Raw genomic sequence first — 21,409 nt, 5'->3', positions numbered from 1 at the left:
TTAGTTTATATATAATGGAATTTTAATTTGCCCACAAAAAAGAAGGAAATCCTGTCATTTGTGACAATATGGATAAACCTTAGGGGAGTATGCTAAGTGAAAAAAGTCAGAGAAAGACCAATACTGTATGGTCTCACTTACATTTGGAATCTAAAATAGTCAAATCATAGAAGGAGAGAGGAAATTACATTTCTATCTACTTTAAGGTGACAAAATATATTTAAAGAATCCTATATGATAAAAATATGTTTAAAGAATGCTAATCCTTTTTACATACCTATCTTTATCTACCTCCTTCTCCATGAGCTAAACAAAAAGTTATTTTTCCCAAATAATACTGGTAACTCCTGGGTCTAGATTTGCCAACACAAAGCAAAATTACATATTAAAAATAGTATATGACAATAACCACTTTAGATAACTCATCACCATATATCTATCTTTGATAAAAAGGAAGATGAATTAACTGATAATATTTCATAGTAAGTGAAAACCAGAAACTATACCTCTTATTGATTTTTATTATCCTGTATGCCTTGGTTCATATTATATTACTAAATTAAACTGTAGTTTGATTTGTCAGCTCATGACACAAAAGTTCTTTTGAAACACTTTTCCATAATTTGAGATAAGTATACCCATTCTAACCTAGTTAAAAGATTATGCCTTTGTTCTAATACATCCCTAAATCTTTAATACTGAAAAAAGGATTATGTTAAAAGGACTATGTTAAAAGAAATGCTAACTTGTAAAAATAAACTCTTACATAAGTTTTTTTTTTTTTGTGGGGGGAGGGATTAACAGTGAAGTACTTTTAGAGTCAGAAGGTTTCACAATTTGTATTACTTTTATGATTCCTCTGAAGTCATTTCATGTGGAAACTACTCCTGTAAAATTTCCTTTGTGAAGTCTACAGTTGGTATCAAATCCACCACTTATTAGTCACGGTTTCCAAAGCATTATTCATAGCAATTTAAATGGATTATTATCTTTTAGAAACTTTCTAGTCACATAACAACACTGAAGTAATAAAGAAATAAATGTCATCGAGTAAATTTAAAAAAAAAACAACAAAGCCATGGGATCCGTGCATTTTTTGTTCTAAAGATAATAAAGTTTCAGCAATGTTGTTTGAATTTTATGTTGTAATGGGAAAGAATAGCTTCCCGGATGGGTGAGAGTGAAAAACCTTCATTCAAGGAGTGAGAAGACTTACTTAGCTGGAAGTTTCATAAGATTCTGCAAATAAACCTAATTGAGAAAAAATATATACATTTATCAGGTATATTAAATTCCTAGAGGTAGTATAATAAAGTACTACACACCAGGCAGCTAAAAACAACATAATTTGATTCGCTTACAGTTCTAGAGGCTAGAAGTCCAAAATCAAGGAATCCGCAGGGCTATGCTCCCTCTGAAGGCTGTAGCAAAGTTTTCCTATCCTCTTGGTATTCTTGGTTTTTGGATGCCCCATTCCAATCTCTGCCTTATGTGTGTGTTCTGGATCCAAATCCCTCTACTTAGAGAGATGATAATCATTGAATTAGGACCCACCCTAATCCATTACAAGTTCATCTTAAACTTGATTCCATCTTAAAGGATACTAACTCCTTAAAAGTGTCTGCCTGTCTCAGAAGAACACCTGACTCCTGATCTCATGGTTGTGAGTTAGAGCCCCACATTGGGTGTAGAGTTATTTAATAAAGGTTTTTAGAAAAAGAAGTAAAAAAAAAAAAAAAAAAAAAAGATCCTATTTCCCAAGATGGTCACATTCACAGGTACTAGAGATTAGGACTTACTTGAACGTATCTTTTGTAGGGACACTATTCAACCTACAATTGAGCAAACTTTGAGGAAGTAGGCACTCAAGTGAGGGAGTAGCAAGTGAGGGAGGCTTGAGCAAGTTGGGAAGTGGGTTTGAAAAGAAGTCCTTAAGATCTTAATTGTGAAACCTCAAATTCCCATAGAAGATTTAATACTTTTATTTAGCAATCTCTCACCTGATAACTTCAATAAAATCACTGGTGCCAATGGCATTAAAGATAAAGTCACCAGCCATTTATTCATCTAATATTCTTTGAACATTCATCACATAAGAATTAGTGAGAACAGAGTAATGAACAATGTAATACTTCCTTTCAAAACCTGGTTATCTAGAAAAGAGACAAGGGGGATAAAAAATTACAACTCATTGCATAACATGATCAGACTGGCATTTTAAAAAGATTCCTTTCACAACGGAGAGGAGAACAGATTAGGAGGATAACCAAGAGACTACTTAGAGAGGTGTCCTGCTGTTTATGTAACAGAACATAGGTTGCAAAGATTAGGTTATGAGGAAACGATTTTAAGGAGAGGAGACACATTCAGAAGATTGCATGGGTTCGAGTTCTAGCCACCAAACCTACAAAATTACCTGCACCCATCCTTTCCTTGTTGCCCTTTGCTGCAAAGGAAGAAGTACTTTTTCTTTACTACAGTTAATCCTTCTTCCTGTGCTTTGGAACCCATTCTACCCCCTTCTTAGTAATATTTTTCTACTAATTGTATTCTTGTTCTTAGACCATAATCTCTTCCTACTTGCTTCTTCTTACCAGTCTTTGATAAGCCATCCATTACAACACATATAGCAACAATCACTTCATCTACCACCCTTAACAAAGCTCAGCACTGCAGCCAACTACTGGCTCCTATGTTCTCTTCACAGCTTTACTTACAGAAGACATATCCAGTGAAGGGTTAGTATCCAAAATATATAAAGAACTGATACAACTCAACACCAAAAACAAAACAAACAAAAAACAAAAAATAATCTGATTTTAAAATGGGAGGAGGACATGAACAGACATTTTTCCAAAGAAAACATACAAATGGTCAATAGACACATGAAAAGATGCTCAATATCACTCATCATCAGGAAAATGCAAATCAAAACCACAATCAGATATCACTCCATACCTGTCAGATTTGCTCAAACAAAAACTCAAGAAACAATAGGTATCGGCAAGAATGTGGAGAAAAAGGAACCTTCTTATTCTGTTGGTGGGAATGTAACTACCACTGTGGAAAACACTATAGAGGTACTCAAAAAATTAGAAAAAGAATTACTCTATGATCTAGTAATTGTACCATTGGCATTAACCCAAAAGATACAGAAATACTAATTCAAAGGGACACATGCACTGCAATGTTTACAGGTACATTATCAACAATAGTCAAATTATGGAAGGAGGCCTAATATCCATCGACTCATGAATGGATAAAGAAAATGTGGTATATATCTATACAGTGGAATATTACTGAGCTATAAAAAAGAATGGAGTCTTGTCATGCATGACAGCATGGATGGACCTAGAGGGTATGAGGCTAAGCAAAATAAGTCAGTCAGAGAAAGACAAACAGCATATGTGGAATTCATATGTGGAATTTAAGAAACAAAGCAAGTAAATAAAGGGGATAAGAAAGAGAAACAAACAAAAAAAAAAAGACTTTTTATTATAGAAAAGAAACAGATGTTTACCGGAGGGAAGGTAACCATTACCAGAGGGTTGAGGGATGAGTGAAATAGATGAATGGGGTTAAGAGCACACTTACTTTGATGAGCACTGAGTAATATATGGAACTGTTCAATCACTACTGTGTACTTAAAACTAATATAACACTGTGTATTAACTGACATTAAAAGTTAAAAAATATTAGAAATGGATCTTAATGGAGATGAGTGATTTACCTCAGAAAAAGTTCAAAATAATGGTCATGAAGAAGAACACTAAAGTTAGGGAAACAATCCATACAGTATGGTCCTGCTATAAATACAAACACATAGACAAATGGAACATAATCAAGCACTTAGAAATAAACTTATGTATATAAGTCAATCAATATTAGACAAAGGTTTCAAGAATGTTTAGTGGAGAAAAGAGAGTCTTCAATAAATGGTGCTGAGAACATTGGATGTTCACATATAAAAGAATGAAACTAGGCCTTTAGGTATTTCATCCCACTTGCAAAAATTAACATAAAATGGGCTGAAGGCTTAAATATAAATCCAGAAACCTAGAAGAAAACAGGAAAAAAGCTCTTTGAGATGAGTCTTGGCAATGATTTTATTGGATATGTAACCTAGAGCATAAGGAACAAGATCAAAGTAAATAGGTGAGAGTATATCAGACTAAAAGCCTTCTGCACAGCAAAAGAAATGATCAATAGAATGAAAGAATAACTTACCATTTAGCATATAGAAAAATATTTGCAAATTATATAACTGATAAGGGGTGACTATTCAAAATATAAATATAAGTATATAAATATAAACATATTTCAATAAACCAAACAATACAATTAAACAATGGGCAGAATATCTGAATAGACACTTTTCCAAGAAGATATACAGATGGCAAACAGGTACATGAAAACATGGTCAACATCACTAACCATCAGCAAAATGCAAAACCACAGTGAGATATCTCCTCGTGCTTGTTAGAATGGCTATCATCAAATGACAATAGGTAACAAATGTTTGTGAGGATGTGGAGAAAAGAAACTCTCTTCACTGGTGGTAGAATTATAAATTGTACACCTACTATGGAAAACAGTATGACGGTTACTCACAAATTAAAACAACTACCATATGATCCACAGTTCTACTCCTGGAAAAATATCTAAAATAAATAAATATACTGTATCAAAGAGATATCTGCACTCCCACATTCAAAGCATTATTATTTACAATAGTTAAAACAACCTAAGTGTGCAACAATGGTAAAGAATATGTGGTATATATATATACAAAAGAATATTATTCAGCCATAAAAAAGAAAGAAATCCTTTCATTTTTGATAACACAGATGGACCTTGAGAGCATTTTGCCAAGTGAAATAAGTAAAACAGGAAGAAAAATACTGTATGATCTCACTTAAATGTGAATCTAAAAGGTAGAGGTAGAGATTGAGGGGCAGAGAGGAATTTGACAAAGGTGGTCAAAAATACAGACTCCCAGTTATAAGATAAATAAATACTGGAGATATAATGTACAGTAGGATAACTACAGTTACCACTGCTTATAGTATATTTGGAAGTTAAGAGCTCTCATTATGAAACCAAAAAAAAAAAACACACATAAGTTTCTTTTTTGTATTTATTTGAGATGATGGATATTAATTAAACTTACTGTGGTAATAATTTCACAATTTATGTCAAGTCCAGCCATTGTGCTGTACACCTTAAACTTATATAGGGCTGTATGTCTTAACAAAATTTGGGGAAAATGAGAGTAAAACAGTGTTGAGAAAGGAAATTTGCCATTAATAAATCAACCTTGATACATTCCTAGACTACATATGGAAGACTGAACACTACATGTTAAAACAGGTAACCTTCAATGCAACATTAATAAGAATTCAGTTTTTTAAAGATTTGAGGGACTAGGATTTTCATGGTAATTAATTATTCTAAGATTATGGAGAACATGCAATTTGAAGCTCACAAACTCTCATCAAAACATAAGCATTTCTGCTATAATATTATGTGCGCATTCCTTTAAAACATTCCCTTAACCAAAAATCAAACACCAGAAATGACAAGTCTTATAGCGAAAACGCTGTAGACGTAAACCACTGCAACTTTGTGATCAGAGTTCTAACAAAAACAACCACAATCTTTTTTTTTTTTAATAGTTTATTTATTTCTAGGAGAGAGAGACAGCGTGAGCAGGGGAGGGTCAGAGAGACAGGGAGTCACAGACTGAAACAGGCTCCAGGCTCCGAGCTGGCAGTCAGCACAGAGCCCCACGCGGGGCTCGAACCCACAAACCGCGAGATCATGACCTAAGCGAAAGTCGGAAAGTCGGACGCTTAACCGACTAAGCCACCCAGGCGCCCCAAAAACAACCACAATCTTAATACATTTGAGCACAGCTAAATTCATACTAGGTTTTCACCCAGTACCATGGTTAATCTTTTGTAGGTTTAAACACTGGGGCTCACCTCCTACTGTTGATATATAGCTCCTTGGGGACATGAATTCCACACACAGATCAATTACATCAAAAATAAAAATATTTAGAAATATTTTTGCAGCTTCTTCATCTACACTTGCAGCTTCACTAGATACGCTAACATTGTAAAAAGCATAATGATTCTCAATAGCATTAAATAATTCAAAACTGATTCCAAAGGAAGGTATTATTGTAGGATTTTTAGCTGTTTTTTAACAGCTTCATTTATTACCAAGGTCTTCTCTTTAATAGTAAGAAACATTTTCTTGATTCAAAAGCCACTAACTTGGTGTTAAACAACGAAACTTCTGGGTTATACTTAACGTAATTTTTCTATTTACCAATCCACATAATTATAAGCTAGTTTGTGACAGAAACAAATGTTCTGTTGTATCAAAACTCTATATTCAAATTTAAGGTCTTAACACTACTACCCAATTATAATTTTTATTATACCTTTGACGATTTGTTTTCTGAAAAAAGAATATACAGATAATATATACAGATACACACATAAACTACAAGCACCTTCAAAATGGATGTCATTGTTTTACCTTATTTCCTAGTTGTATATATTTTCAGGTATCTTTAGACAAGAATATTAATAAAGGATATGAATAACCTAAGATTATTATACTAATTCTCCTAGAAAAACCTATGTTATATACTGATGTTTAAAATCCTATACACTTTAAAAACATGGGAAATGTTTCATAAGAAGGTATTTTTTTTTACAAAAGTACAGATCACCACAGATATATTTCTACTACTTAGGTAAACATTAAGTGTAATTATTCTTTTGTGAATGTAGGGCACAGAATAGATCTTATAGAATCTTCAAATGTTCTGCAATTCTACTAGTTTAAACAGCAGTCAAGCAGTCAAGTAGAATTTCACATAAAGACTAGTGTATAGGTTTTCAATAGATGCATGTTGGAGGTAATGAAAAAACAAGATAGATAGTAGAATATAAATACTCCCTGCTTCATAATTCCTTCTGCAGCCAATACTGTGAATAGGCCATTTGTAAGGACATGGATGGAGCTAGAGTATCATGCTATGCAAAATAACTCAGCCGGAGATAGGCATAGACCAAATAATTTCACTCATATGTGGAATTTAAGAAACAAAACAAAAGAACGTAGAGGGTAAAAGGAGAGGGAAACCAAGAAACGGACTCTTAACTACAGAGAACAAACCGAGTGTTACTGGAGGAAAGGTGTGTGGGGGAGGGTAGGTTGAATGGGTGGTGTGAATGCAGGAGGGCGCTTGTATGAGGAGCACTGGGTGCTGTACGTTAGTGATAAATCACTGAATTCTACACCTGTAACTAATATTACACTATGTTAACTAACTGGAATATAAATAAAAATTTGGAGAAAGGGAAAAAAAAGAATAGAGCAATACTTACACACAGGGGTCATTGACTAAGGTGTATAACAGGAGAAATTCTGTCAATTGTTCCTTCTCCAAAGAGAACAATAGAAACAATGTAGAGAAGTTTTTTGTTTTATAACAAGCTGATTTTTATTCCAATATTTAGAAAACCGCTATAAATTTGGATGGATGTACAATGATGTATAAAATACTTCTAACAAAAACTCTCCAGAGAAACACATTTAAGAAAAATTCCACAAACGGTTGACACATTTTCTACATTTAAAGTTGAGTATTTTTCATATGAATTAATCTTAATTATCATACAATGAAATATAAAAACAAAAAAATGGAAATCAGTTCAGGCATCAGGTAGTCTTTATCAATAAAACTCAAATCAAAGCATAATGAGAGATGTATATGGTATTTTGAATTTTGTGTCTACTAAAATTAAAGGAGCATGAAAATATGTATTGCAAATTGGCCAACTGACCAGAGATAGCTTCAAAAGAAACCTCTTCATGGTAGAATAAAAGACAAATAAAATGTTAATTTTTAAGAAGTTTGAAATTCTCTTCTTGTGGAGAATAAATATGGCATTAATTTAAATTTTTATTATATGAAATGGATTGACAAATCTAATTTTATTTTGAAAAATTATTGAGTAATAAATATCCATAGTCCAAAGAAAGTAATAAGAATAAACTATATAAAACCTAAATAGTCTAACATAACCAAAAGCTAATAATTAATACATATCACTATAGTCAGAATTAACTTAAGTGTATTTTCCCAATTATGCTTCATCCTTTTCATTAGAAGTATTCTTTTTATTAAAATTATTAAATATGTATTTTACAACATATATCTCAAAAATCCAAAACACAGAGCCTATATTATTATATTTGTACTCAAACTATAATAAAACTTATGTTGTCATATAGGTCACATTCATTTATTAGACATGTAACTATATTATAATTATTTCAAATTTTATTAGTATAACATTCCATTGATGGACTGACGGTGTACAATTCTTCCACATTGATGATCCAGTTACATATTAGTCTGTTCCTTTTTTTTTCTTACTTTTAGATTCTTCATAGGCATTTCCAGGATGTCATTGTTATCCTTTGAAAAATATTTATAAAGGCAAAATGCAATAGTAGTGAAGAAGATAGTGACTATTTTGCAAACACAACCTGAATTTAAAAAAAAAATACAGTCATCAGATGTGTCAATCAATAGGAAATAGAACCTATTTAAACCACTTAATGCAGCTTTATTGTTTTTGAAAAATTCACCATTTTTTCAAATATAAAAAGAAATATTTTAGAAATATTAGTTGATTATGGAAGGGTTTTATTCATTTTCATGTATCAAGTTTCAGAAAATTAATATATTACAAGCATTATATAAAAGTACTTGAGCCTAGAATGTAAATGAACCAGAAAATTAAAGTAAAATATATTCTAGAGCAAAATCAATTATCTGACAGTATCAATTATAGTGGTTATAAAAGATAAACATTAATGAGTCTGTCATTTATAATGACACAAGAATTTCCATACATGTATAATAGCCCAACACTGCAAACAACCAAATGAATTTTAACAAGAGAATGGATAGATTAAAGTACAAACTACTACTATAGAATAACAGGGATGAATCTCCCAAAAGCATACTATTAATCAATTCAGGAAAAAACAAGAGTATATACTGCATTCTATTTGCATAAATTTCTAGAACAGAAAAAGCCAACGTATGGTAATGAAATCTGAAAGGTTTATCTGTAGAGGAAAGAAATTGACTGAAAAGGGACATGAGGGAAATTTTTACAGCTTGTTTGAGGTGCTGGTTCCACAGGTGTACTGAATGATCAAAAGCCATCAAATTAAACATCTAAGATCTATGTTAATTGTATCTTAATTACACGTCAATTTTTTTCAAAGATACACTTTTCACAAACTAAGCACAGTGTGACCACCATCTGGATCTAGAACAAAACAACTGTCAACACCCCAAAGCCTTCCTTCATGTTTCCTCAAAGTCACTAACCTGAATGGGTACTTTTATTTACTTTTGAAAATATAGTTATAGCAGTTCAAAATTATATAAATGGAATCTTACAGCGCACACTCAGTTGTTTCTGATTTCTTTCTTTTAAAATTATGTTTGTATGATTAATCCATATTTTATGCAGTTGTGTTCTTTTGGTTTTCATTGCTATATACTATTCCATTGTTGATTTTATCACAATTTATCCATTCCGCTGTTTATTAAATTTTGTGAAGAGTTCTTTCAAGTCTTTTGACCATTTTCCCACTGTCTACCCTTTGCTTATTGTTGATATAGGGGAGTTCTTTATATATTTTGGACATAGGTTCTTTTTTACATTTTGCCTTCTACACTATGGTTGCCTATTATTTCTTTTGATGATCAGAACTTTAAAATAGACTAGTTTACACTAAACTGCCACAAAAGCATATTCCTATTTCAGTTTCTTCTATTTGCCCTTTTTGACTGTAATTCCCTGTGTCCTTTATTATTGTTATCTTCTTTCAGTAGCTCCTTAGCAGGATCTCTAAGCAGTTCACCAGCTTTCTCAATTATGTGTTGTGTTTGAAAATAGATAAGCATGTTATAGATATATCTAAAATAAAATTAAAAGGCTCAACAGTGTCTTAAGAGAACTTCCTTAAGAACAAAGCCTAGTTTTGTTGAATTATCTCTGAGAAATTAATTTTGATTTCTTAAATGTCATTTTTTACTTTTTAATTATTTTTTAAAAATTTACTTTACTCAGTATTCAGTGTAGACTAAGCTTGCTGGATAATTTACTTTTGAATTACAAGGTACCACTATATACTGCTCATCACAGAGGTATTTATTACTACTAAATATTAGAGTCTATCATTATGTTTCTTTGAATTAATGAACTGCTCATTAAAATCATAAAACATATAAACACTTTAAATATTTATCATACTAACATCTGTACCATAAATCATTGAATGTTAGTATGGATTAAGACTTCAGAAACTATGTAGTCCCAAACCCTAATTTTACAGATGAATAAATTGAAATCCAGGAAGATACAGTGAATTTTCCAAAGTAATACAAACATATCTAGACTTTCTGAAAATTGACCATCACATAGCTCATACCACCATAGTATCCCAATTCTCAATAAATAAAGATAAATAAATATCTTTATTTATTCAATAAATACTGAATACTTTCTAGGTTGGACTGTTACATTATTGAGCAAAAGAGACTGTGAAACTCACATATAAGTAGGGTAAGAGTATCCTGACATTCTTTGGGGATGTGAAAAATTTTTTTTAAATATCCAATCTTTTACTATGGAAATGGAAAGGGTCACAAGGTCAAGCAACTTGGTTGTAGATGTATATGGACAAAAATTACTTCCCAAAATGAAATTTTGCTAATTACCATCCTTTACTGAGGAATACCATACAAAAATTTTGTATTTAATACAGTGACTCAAATATTCATATAAATACAATAATGCTTTAGTTTCTAAAAATATTTCCTACATAATAAGACGTCTTTAAACATCAAAATATCAATTTTTCATAGTTCATTATTACTGTACATTACTATAAACAAGTGCAGATTTTTAAAACAATTTTATTTTTCTATAATTCTTTAATATGATAAGGTATCACTTACATATTCCTACCATTAGGTAGGCCATTTTCTTCTTGTTATAGATCCAACAATTTCCTGTTTTCCCACAGTAGCCAGTCTCCCTTAAAGTACAGGAAATATCTCCTGCTATTTGAAAAGCTATTGGTCCAGGTATAGTTCCTATGAAAAATGCAAAAATTATAAATTCTCCATGAAAACACTATAGGTTAGGATAGTATATTTTTATTCTAAAATTAAACTGATATATTTAGTCATCACATTTAAATATATTATTTAAATTTGTCTAAGAATTTACTTATAAGTAGGATTATTAAGAACTGGAAACAACTACTGTATTTTTAAAAATCCTTATTGTTATAGATATAAAAAATTAGTAGCTTTCCTATTTATAGAATGATATATATGTAGTTTATGTTTTAATGTTCTCTATGTTTTCAATCTTTGAAACATTAGTTTTTTAAATGCAATGTACATCTGTTATTTATCAAGATATTAAGAAAATAAGTGAGAATGTAAATGGTTTGGTATGTTTGTAGCAACACTAGATTCAGAGGACCTCATATCCAGAGACAACATCTCATCAGCAACAATTTCAGCTAAAAGTGAATTAAAAGTCATTTTTTAAAAAGCCACCCCAAAGACATTAGAATTGGAATCTCAGAACTAATATGTCTTTAGCAACTCCTTATATTAAGGCCCTCATGCTTCATGACTCTTAACTCCTGCTGAAGCTCACTATCCAAGATCACAGTCAGAGGTTGCCAATCTCATTGAGTGCTGGCACTCTATTTAGAATCGCTCAAGGTGAAAAGCCAAAGCTTACTATTCATTTTTTTTCTACTTTCCTTCAAATTTTTCCAATCCATGATAAATCTTTAGGACACTAACTCCAAATATATCTTGGGTATGTTGATTTCTCTGTCTCTTTCACAACCTCCAGAATCCAATATAATTCTGACTTAGACTGCAGCAAAAGCCTTTTTCCCCTCACTTTTCCCTCCAGAAACAGAGTTATCTTTTAAACATAAGTCAGATAATATATCCTATGCTTCAAATTATCTATTGGCAAAACACTGTTAGATATAGAGGAAATCTGTAACTAAAATATCATCTTACTCCACCCTCTTTCAACAAAGTCTCACTAGCTTCCTTTCTCATGCAAAAACCGTTTATGTATTTGCTGTTTCTCAGGTTCTATCTTCCATTACAAATCTGTCCTTATGTAGTGGGCCATCATTCACATGAAAAATATGCTCTAATTTTTCCTAATTAAAAAAAGCCAATTTTAACCCCGCATATTGATCTGGGTATAGAAGTATTTCTCTGATTCCTATCCAAGCCACACTTAAATTTTTCTAGGTTCTTGACTTCATTTATCATATATCTTTCAGTCTTCAATTCAGTTCAATCTTGTTTCCTTACCCCATCAATATTTTTAATCAACTTTTGAATCAGGGGTGCTAATATAGTCATAATGTAGATAATTTAGATTTGAAAGTTAGTTTTTGCTATTTTAAGAAAGCCTGAAGTACAGAATGCATTACCCTCAAAAAAGCCATTTTTTTTCCTTTGGCTATAAATCCTTAAAAACATCAGATTCAGAGTCTTTGGTAATGGAAATGTTTAAAAGCACTAGCTCAGGTTAGTGAATTCCCAAACATGCAAGCAGTGTTGTGGTTGTACGTTGTTGCAGCTTACCAAACCACTTGGATGAGATTGATGAACATACATCTAATCAAATAGACTGTCCCGTCTGATCAGATATAAGATCAATGCCTATTTTATATGACAAGATAGGCTTTGCATTATGTATTCTTTTTACATAAATATTGTCTCCTAAATTCAGCAAAGCAGCTCCCCCACTCACTTGAGTTGTGTCAGTTTACCATTATTATTTATTTGAAATTCTAAATATACATGTAGACACATATATCAAAAAACAACAATGCAGTGTAATAAAAGATTGCCAAAAGTCCATACCGAATATTCTCAAAATCACAAAGGTGAAACCCAAGGCCAAAGGACGTTCATTGTCAGATACAATCCTGAGAGCAAAGAGTAATGATATTATCAGAACATTGTTATTAATAGCATTAGAGAATGTTTGTTAGTTTATTTATTTATTTATTTATTACTGTGTATCTGTTGAACTAAAAATCTTTAGCTAATTAAGAGTTCAATCTGGGTGAATTAAAGAAGTACAATTCCTTCAATTTCTTCATATCCTGCCCCTTGTCAACTGATTCCAAAGCTTCTTGCTCTTCACAAGGAGGAAACATTTATGGACCAGACCCTCTTCCCCAGCCTTTTATTTTTTCTTTGCTGAAAAATAAAAAAAAAAAACTTAGCACTAACTTTCACACTTATCTTTTTCCATTTTGAGGTACACTTTTGATTTCTCCTTTGCCCCTGTGAGATCCACTCTCTACATTTCGCTACCTATATCTCTGTCTTGGGAGACTGATCTAAATGTGCTACATCAATAGACTCTTTTGCCTTCTGGCTTCTAATTACAGTTTACCAATTGGGCACTCCAAAGTGAGGAAGGATAGTGAGATCAAGGTGTTTCTTCCCAGCTTCTCTCCCCACACAGTTAAATCAAGCATACTGGGTCCCTAGGCAAAGCAGTCCTTTCTACAGGTCTCTCTCCTTCATACCCCTGTTTTCCTTTTGGCAAGTGGTAACAGACCAGAAGTACTGCACTCTACCTTGTGATTCTTATACTCCATCCATATTTTAAATAGCCACTTTCTTCAGCTTTGTTCAAATTATCCTAATTTGAGAGTGCCTCCTTTCTCCTGCTGGACATCTGTTACCCTCACTATTCAAAAGCTAAAATAAACAAAAACAACTTTCCCAAATATAAAAAAATAAAGTTCCCTGTATATCCTATTGGTCAAAGCAAGCATTTGTTTTAAAAATGCATAAACCCACATATTGGTTGGAAAATAAATTGAAAATACAATAAAAAATAATAAACCAATGAACATTTTAGGAAATAAAAAAATAAGAACTACGTTTTATTTTAAATAAACTCTTTGCTTACCATTTGTTTCCTTGTTCTAGAACTTGAACAATGAATTAGTATGACCAATATTTTCTTTCTTTTTTTTTTCCAAACAGTTTATTGTCAAATTAGTTTCCACATAACACCCAGTGCCCATCCCCCCTCCCCCCCACATCCATGAGTCCTCAGTTTTTGTCAGCCTTCAAGAGTCTCTCATGGTTTGCCTCTCTCCCTTTCCCCCACCATTTCCCCCCTTCTTCTCCCCCACAGTCCTCAGTTAAGTTCCTCCTAATCCTCCTATACGTGCAAACATATGGAAATAAGTCAGGCAGAGGACAGAGACCAATATTTTCATATAAACTGACTCAATATACTAAAATGTAGCATTCATACAATATTTTTTGACTATTTTGCAAAAAGTAAGATAATTCCAGCCATATCAAGCTGGTAGAAATATATATTCTTTCCTCAAATATTTACGACTAGGAAAATGAAAACAAATTAACCAATCCTCAAAAGATAATGGTATTTTTAAATTAAAAAAAATGATTTACACTCTGTAATAAGCAGATTCTTAAGGGAGGAGAAAGAAAGTACCACATTTTAGAACTACAGGTTAGTATAGGTCTTGGTATAAAGTGAAAATAATATCCCTAACTATAATTGATTGTTCTCTTCATTTAATCCATGTAGTTTTCTTACATGGATTATCATTGCTTTCTGAAGCATGTATAGAGCTGACCATAATTCATGTGTATCATTATTAAGAAGCACTTATGTATTGGAAGCGCCTCGGTGGCTCAGTTGCTTCATCTTCTGACTCTTGATTTCAGTTACGGTCATGATTTCACAGTCATGAGATCGAGTCCTGTATCAGGCTCTGCACTGATCATGGAGCCTGCTTGGGATTCTCTTTCTTCTTTTCTCTCTCTGACACACACACACACACACACACACACACACACACACACACACAGAGTTTCTCTCTCTCTCTCTCTCTCCCTCCCTCCCTCTCAAAAGAAATAAATATATAAACTTTTAAAAGAGAAGCATTTTTGTATTTTCAGTTCTGATATACAAAACAAGATGAAAACATTATTGATTTCCAGGATTTTCCACAACTTAAATGAACAGCACAAAATAAACAATAGCTTTGTATTAAAAATATTTAATGAAAAATGAAGTGAATTTTTTTTTGTATAGTGTCTAATAAGAGGCTATGATAGGGAACTTAAGAATATCATGGAATAAACAAAAATTTGTTAGTACTCTTCCAAAATGTAAAAAGGCAGCTTCCACTGTCTCTTATGACTTCTAAATTTATGCTTTCACTCCACATCACTCTTATAAGATATCAGCTCTAGACTTAGGTTCCTGTTTTGCACAAAAGCTTCTCCTTCCCTGCTACTCCCCATCACAAGTGGAACTGTCATCCACCATCACGCAGTGTTCAAACCCAAAATGTGAAAAGAGGCACCCCTTGATAACATCCTTTTCCTCATGGATCAGAACCAGTTATCAAATACTGTGATTTTTAAAAATGCATTTTTTTTGGCTCTTGCTCTAATTTAAAAACATTTTTTTAAATCTCTAATTCCACCAACATATTTCAAGCATGTATCTTTCTCTTGGAAAAAAAAAATTAAATGACTTCCTAATTTATCTCCCAACAACCATCCTGTCAGCCCACTCTCCACCCACCATAGTGATTTTTCTCTACTGTAAAATTCTGATCACTTCATTGCCTCCACTAGGATCCTTCAACAGCTTCCTCTTGTTCTTATGATAAAATCTAGAACTGCAAAAAAATTTTCAAGGGTCAGCCTCATCATATCAGTCTCATTGTATGCCACTTCAGACCTCACTTTTGCCTTCACTACCCTTTGTTCACAACATTCTACAACACAGCAATCTTATAAAGCTACTTCCCCCACTCAGAACATTCACATTTGTCATTCCCACTGTGTGACTACTCATCCCCTATCCCTCAAGGCTCAGCTTAAATATCAGTTCTTCAGGAACAGCCTCTGAATCCTCATGCAGAGTTAGACTGTCTTGTAATTTTCTCATTGAATGTTTCTGCATTTTCTTTGCAGTGTGTTTTAAAATTATAATTAAATACTTATTAGTCAAAACACATTTTTTTTTTTTTTTTTTTGGTGAGGGGAGCTTGGGTGGCTCATTCCGTTAAGCAGCCGACCAGCTCAGGTCATGATCTCACGGTTTGTGGGTTCGAGCCCTGCATCGGGCTCTGTGCTGACAGCTAGCTCAGAGCCTGAAGCCTGCTTCAGATTCTTTGTCTTCCTCTCTTCTCTGACCCTTCCCTGCTCATGCTGCCTCTCTCTCTCTCTCTCTGTCTCTCTGGATCTCTCTCTCTCAGAAATAAAACATTAAAAACTAAAAAAAAAAAAAAAAAAAAAGAATTGACCAAGAATCTCAGGGACAGCTTTAGGTCTCCAATTCACCTCTAAAAACTTCTGCTCTCTCTGGAATTTTAATCCCTTTAGTCCTCTGAATTTTTATGCCTTTAAATAAATAATTTATACCTTGTAACCCATCTTTTCTTGTTACTCTCTATAGAAACACTGGCTTACTGCAAACTCCATCCTACCCCTCTACCCTGACTTTAATTATCATTTATTTGACAATGATTTCACAGTCTATGTCTTTGGCTTTGAATCTTATTGTATTTTTAAAATTAAAGTTTATTTGTTGAATTTGTAGTATAATTATATGCTTTGGAAAGCAAAACAATATAAAGAGAATATGCTGGAAAAACCTGCTTGCTTCTACCCTTGCTTTCATCTACCTCTATTTCTACCCCATCCCTTTAAGGTTATCATTTGGTTACCATTTTAATTACACACTTTTTTATACCTAGTGCTCTTTTACACAACTACAAATAACTATAAATTCCTTTCTTCATAGAAAGTAGCATACTATATTCAATGTTCTGTCTTCTTTCACGTAACAATATATTCTTAAGATCTTTTACTGCATAAATATAGGCCTCCACCCTATTAATTTCTTTAGCTGCATTACATTTCAGGTGAAAAAATACAATCATTTATTATTCAACCAGTCTGTTGCTCCTTCACACTATATTGTTTTAATAATTAAAATTTTATGGTACATTTTGGCTTATGAGGTTAAGGCTCCATTATTTTGTTCTTTTGTTTAAAATTCCCAAGCTATTCTTGCTTCTTATTTTTCCCTAAGAGATTCAAAATCAGATTTTAAAGTTTAATAAGTCTATTCTATTAATTATCACATTAAAATATCAATTAACTCAAGGAGAAATGATATATTGGTGATGTTAGGTCTTCTGTCCATATATTGGATATATCTTTCCCAACTGTTTAAGTCAGCCTATTTTTGTGACATTCATATCTGCGTGTATATGCATGTGTTCATTTCATTTTGATATTTTATTTTGCAATCATTTATTTTTGAAGCTGACAGACCGTTGTAAAAGTAGTACACAGTACCATGTGTTCTTTTACCCAGCATCTCCCAGTGAAAAAAGTTTATGTAACTATTATAAAATATTAAAACCATGAAAATCGCATTTACTTGTTTCTGTTAATCAGACTACAGACCTTAAAATGTTTTCATTTTTCAGTTAATGTAGGTTAAAAAATTAATTTTAACTGTATTTGTGTGTCTGTATGTATGCATGAGTATATGTAGCTCTAAGTGTATATTATTTTTTATATCCTGGAGCTTACTAAATTTTTATCTAAATATATGGCTATTATTTCCAATACAATATAAAAAGAACTGGTAATATTGTTCTTGGGAGTGTTATTGTAACTGGAAGACAAACACTAGATTTCAACTCTCACCAAGAATGAAGGATCTTATGTTTAACATACCTTTCTTTCACTCAGGATTTCTTGATAGAATATACCCTAGGATAAAAGCAATCTAGATATTGATAAAGACTTTGTTAGCAAAAGTATAAGTCATATAAAGAAGCTACTTATGGCCAAGCAGCCCCAATTAGGCTCCCACCAAAAGTTAGCCTGAATTGTCAGCTGTCTTGGAAATCGAGTCCAGTCATGCTATCAGATGACTGTCATGTGGCATCTGACCACAAGCTCATGAGAAACCCCAATCAAGAACTACCCTACTGAGCCCAATCAACTCACAGAATCATGAAGATAATGTAGTGTTGTTAAGTGATAAATTGGGGATGGTTACTGCTATGGGTCAAATTGTATCCCCTCCAAAATTTATATGCTAAAATCCTAACCTCTCGTACCTCAGAATGCCATCATATTGGAGACAGGGTTTTACAGAGGTAATTAAACTAAAATGAGATCAGCTGGTTGGGTCAAATCCAATATGACAGGTGTCTTTATTAGAAGAGAAAATATAGACACAGACATGTGCAGCGCAAAGACAATGTATAGACTGGACTAAAAATGGTCATCTACAAGACACGGGGATCTGGAACAGATCTTTCTCTCACAGTGCTCAGGAGGGCTGCCCACACAATGATCACAGATTTCTAGTCTCCAGAGCTGTGAGAAAAAAACAGCTGTTGTTTAAGCCACCCATTCTGTGGTATCTTTCTATGGCAAGCTAGCAAACTAACACACTTATAATCATAATAGCTAACAGGAAAAAACAACAAGCCTGTCTTTGATAGCCATAAGAAAAATTTAAATCTCCGTGCAGCATAAAAATAAACAAAATCATACTAAGGCATATCATACTAAAATTGCTGACAACCAAAGGCAAGGAAAAATGTTAAAAGCATCTAGAGAAAAGGGCATATTACATTCAAAGGAGTGGTAATAAAACGTTCTCATAGAAGTCAGGAAGAAAGTTAAATATTTCTTTTTAAAGTATTAAAATTACCACCAACTTGAAATTCCATAAACAGCCAAAATATAATTTTATAACAATGGTGATTTAAAGACTTTCTAAAGAAGTTTATTGGGGTGCTTAGGGGGCTCAGTCAGTTAAGTGTCCAGCTTTGGCTCAGGTGGTGATTTTGTGGTTTGCAACTTGAATCCTGTCGGGCTCTCTGCTGACAGCTCAGAGCCTGGAGCCCACTTCAGATTGTGTCCCTGTCTCTCTCTGTCCCTCCCCAACTCATGCTCTGTCTCTCTCTTTCTCAAAAAGAAATATTAAAATGTTTTTTAAAATAAAAATTTTATTTTAAGAGAGAGAAAGCATGAATGTGAGTGGGGGAGGGACAGAGAGAGAAGGAGAGAGAGAATCCCAAGCAAGCTCTGCACTGTCAGCACACAGCCAGACCTGAGGCTCCATCTTATAAACCCTGAGAAAATGACCAGAGCGGAAATAAAGAGTCTGATGCTTAACTGAGTCATCCCAGAGCCCCAAGACATTTTTAAACACATAAAAAAATGAACAAAATTGATTTCCATCAGACTCATAGTAAATTTTTTTTTGGAAGAAATAAACGATCTCTGAAGAAAGTACAAAAGTGCAGGAAAAAATAAAGAGATTCTGATAATATGATATTAAATACACATACAGGTTCACCCTTAGGTTATAAAATTTATGTAGCATCAGAATACATGACAACAATATAAAAAGGTTGGAAGAGAGTTAATGGAGTTAAAATATTCTTAGATCCTTGAATTATCCAGGACATGGCAAAAGTACTAATTTAATTTGACTCTAATGAACCGTATATACTCTCATAATGTCTTGAGAATAAATAAATGCATAATTAGCAAAATAATAAATGGAAAATAATGAAAACTAAAATAACTTAATTAAAAAGAAGTAAAAGAACAATTAGAAAATATTTTGAAAAAAACACTAAAATGAGAGAAAAATCCAAACATACCAGCAGTTATTTTTTAATACTCTATATAGCCTAGTTTAAAAACAAAGTGTTAGACTGGATTTTTTTTTAGGTCAACTATATACTACTTGCTAGATAGATATACCTTAAATATATACAGTCAGAGAAAGATTGAAAGTAATAGAATTGAACAGTATATATTATGCTAATAAAAACATAGCTAATAAAGCAATATTAATGTCAGAAAAAGTAATTCCAAGACAAAAAGTTATTAGAGATAAAAAGGAATATTTCAAGGGATAAAGAGGTCAATAAAGAAGTTGTTGCAATTCTAAGTTTCTTTTCAGATAATATAGCCTCAAAGTATATATAGCAAAAAAATGACAGAAATAATGAACAAATTCACCATAATAAGTAAAAATTTTGAATAACCTGTAAATCAAAGAAATTTCAAGGAAAAAACCATAAAAATATGTTCTCTGCACACAGTGGACTCAAACTAAAAATAAATGGGATATTAATTATATTTATATCTATGTAAATATAAGATATATAACAAAACATAACAAGATCATTTCCAAATATTTAGAAATTAAACTATATACTTCTAAATAACATATGGTAAAAATTATAAAAAATACATTGAAAGGCATATTGAATTGAAAGAATGAGAAAAATACATGTTAAGACTTTTGGAATGCAGCTATATTCATATTTGGATAGAAAAGGAACATATACAAATATACAGAAGATATATGTGAATAAAATTAAAACATAATAAACATAAAAGTAAAATGGTAGAATTGTTGTCTTCATACCAGCAATAAACAAGTATACTAAACTAAGTTATACTAAGTATCAAAAACTAATTACCTTGGAATAAATCTAATGAAAGAGGTATAAAACCTCCATCCTGAAAATGAAAATTACGAAATATTGTTAAAGGAAATGAGGATATAAATACATGAAGAACTTCTACCTCAATGACTGATCAAGAAACTCAAGGTGGTAAGTATAGCAATTCTTACAAATAGATTCAAAGGTATTCTGATCAAAATCTCATGATGTTATTGTGGACACTGGCTAAGTGATTTCAATCACCTGGAAATAGAAGAACGGCCAAGAAAACCTTGAAGCTGGACTTACAACAAAGATTGATATAAATATTCACAGTAACTATACAGCAATTAAGACAGAGTAATACTGGGGACACGTGGTGGATGGGTTGGTTAAGTGACTGACTCTTGATTTCTGCTCAGGTCATAATCTCAGGCTTTGTCAGATTGAGTGCTGAAAGCGAGGAGCCTGCTTGGGATTTTCTTTCTCTATCTGCCCCACCCCCATGCATGCATGGTTGCTCTCTCTCTCACAAAATAAATAAATGAACACATGAATGAATGAATGAATGAATGAACACATGCATGAGAAAGAAAGAAAGAGAAAGAAAGAAAGAGAAAGAAAGAAAGAGAAAGAAAGAAAGAAAGAAAGAAAGAAAGAAAGAAAGAAAGAAAGAAAGAAAGAAAGAAAGAAAGAAAAAGAAAGGAAGGAAGGAAGGAAGAGAAAGAAAGAA

The 21,409-nt window shown here is 32.4% G+C and overlaps 1 protein-coding gene across 4 annotated transcripts in view; it reads right to left on the bottom strand.

Annotated features, from left to right (window-relative positions):
• Positions 1-1,408: 1,408 nt before the first annotated feature.
• The window catches only part of SLCO6A1 (solute carrier organic anion transporter family member 6A1), a 92,985-nt gene continuing 72,984 nt past the window's right edge, over positions 1,409-21,409 (bottom strand). For 2 of the 4 annotated variants that reach the window (XM_039221315.1, XM_039221318.1), the window contains exons 11-13: positions 13,028-13,092; positions 11,069-11,206; positions 8,275-8,574 (exon numbers count right to left, since the gene is read on the bottom strand). In XM_039221315.1, the coding sequence (XP_039077246.1) occupies positions 8,429-8,574; positions 11,069-11,206; positions 13,028-13,092 (349 nt within the window). In that variant the 3' untranslated portion in view covers positions 8,275-8,428. Of the gene's footprint in view, positions 1,520-8,274; positions 8,575-11,068; positions 11,207-13,027; positions 13,093-21,409 lie in introns of those variants that run through there. The other 2 variants (XM_039221317.1, XM_039221319.1) reach the window with 2 other exon arrangements.

The sequence above is a fragment of the Hyaena hyaena genome, unplaced genomic scaffold, assembly GCF_003009895.1.
Source record: "Hyaena hyaena isolate Hyena2069 unplaced genomic scaffold, ASM300989v1 scaffold_976, whole genome shotgun sequence".
NCBI lineage: Eukaryota > Metazoa > Chordata > Mammalia > Carnivora > Hyaenidae > Hyaena > Hyaena hyaena.
The sequence above is the reverse complement of the archived record's forward strand: the minus strand, read 5'-3'. Positions and strand labels throughout refer to the sequence as shown.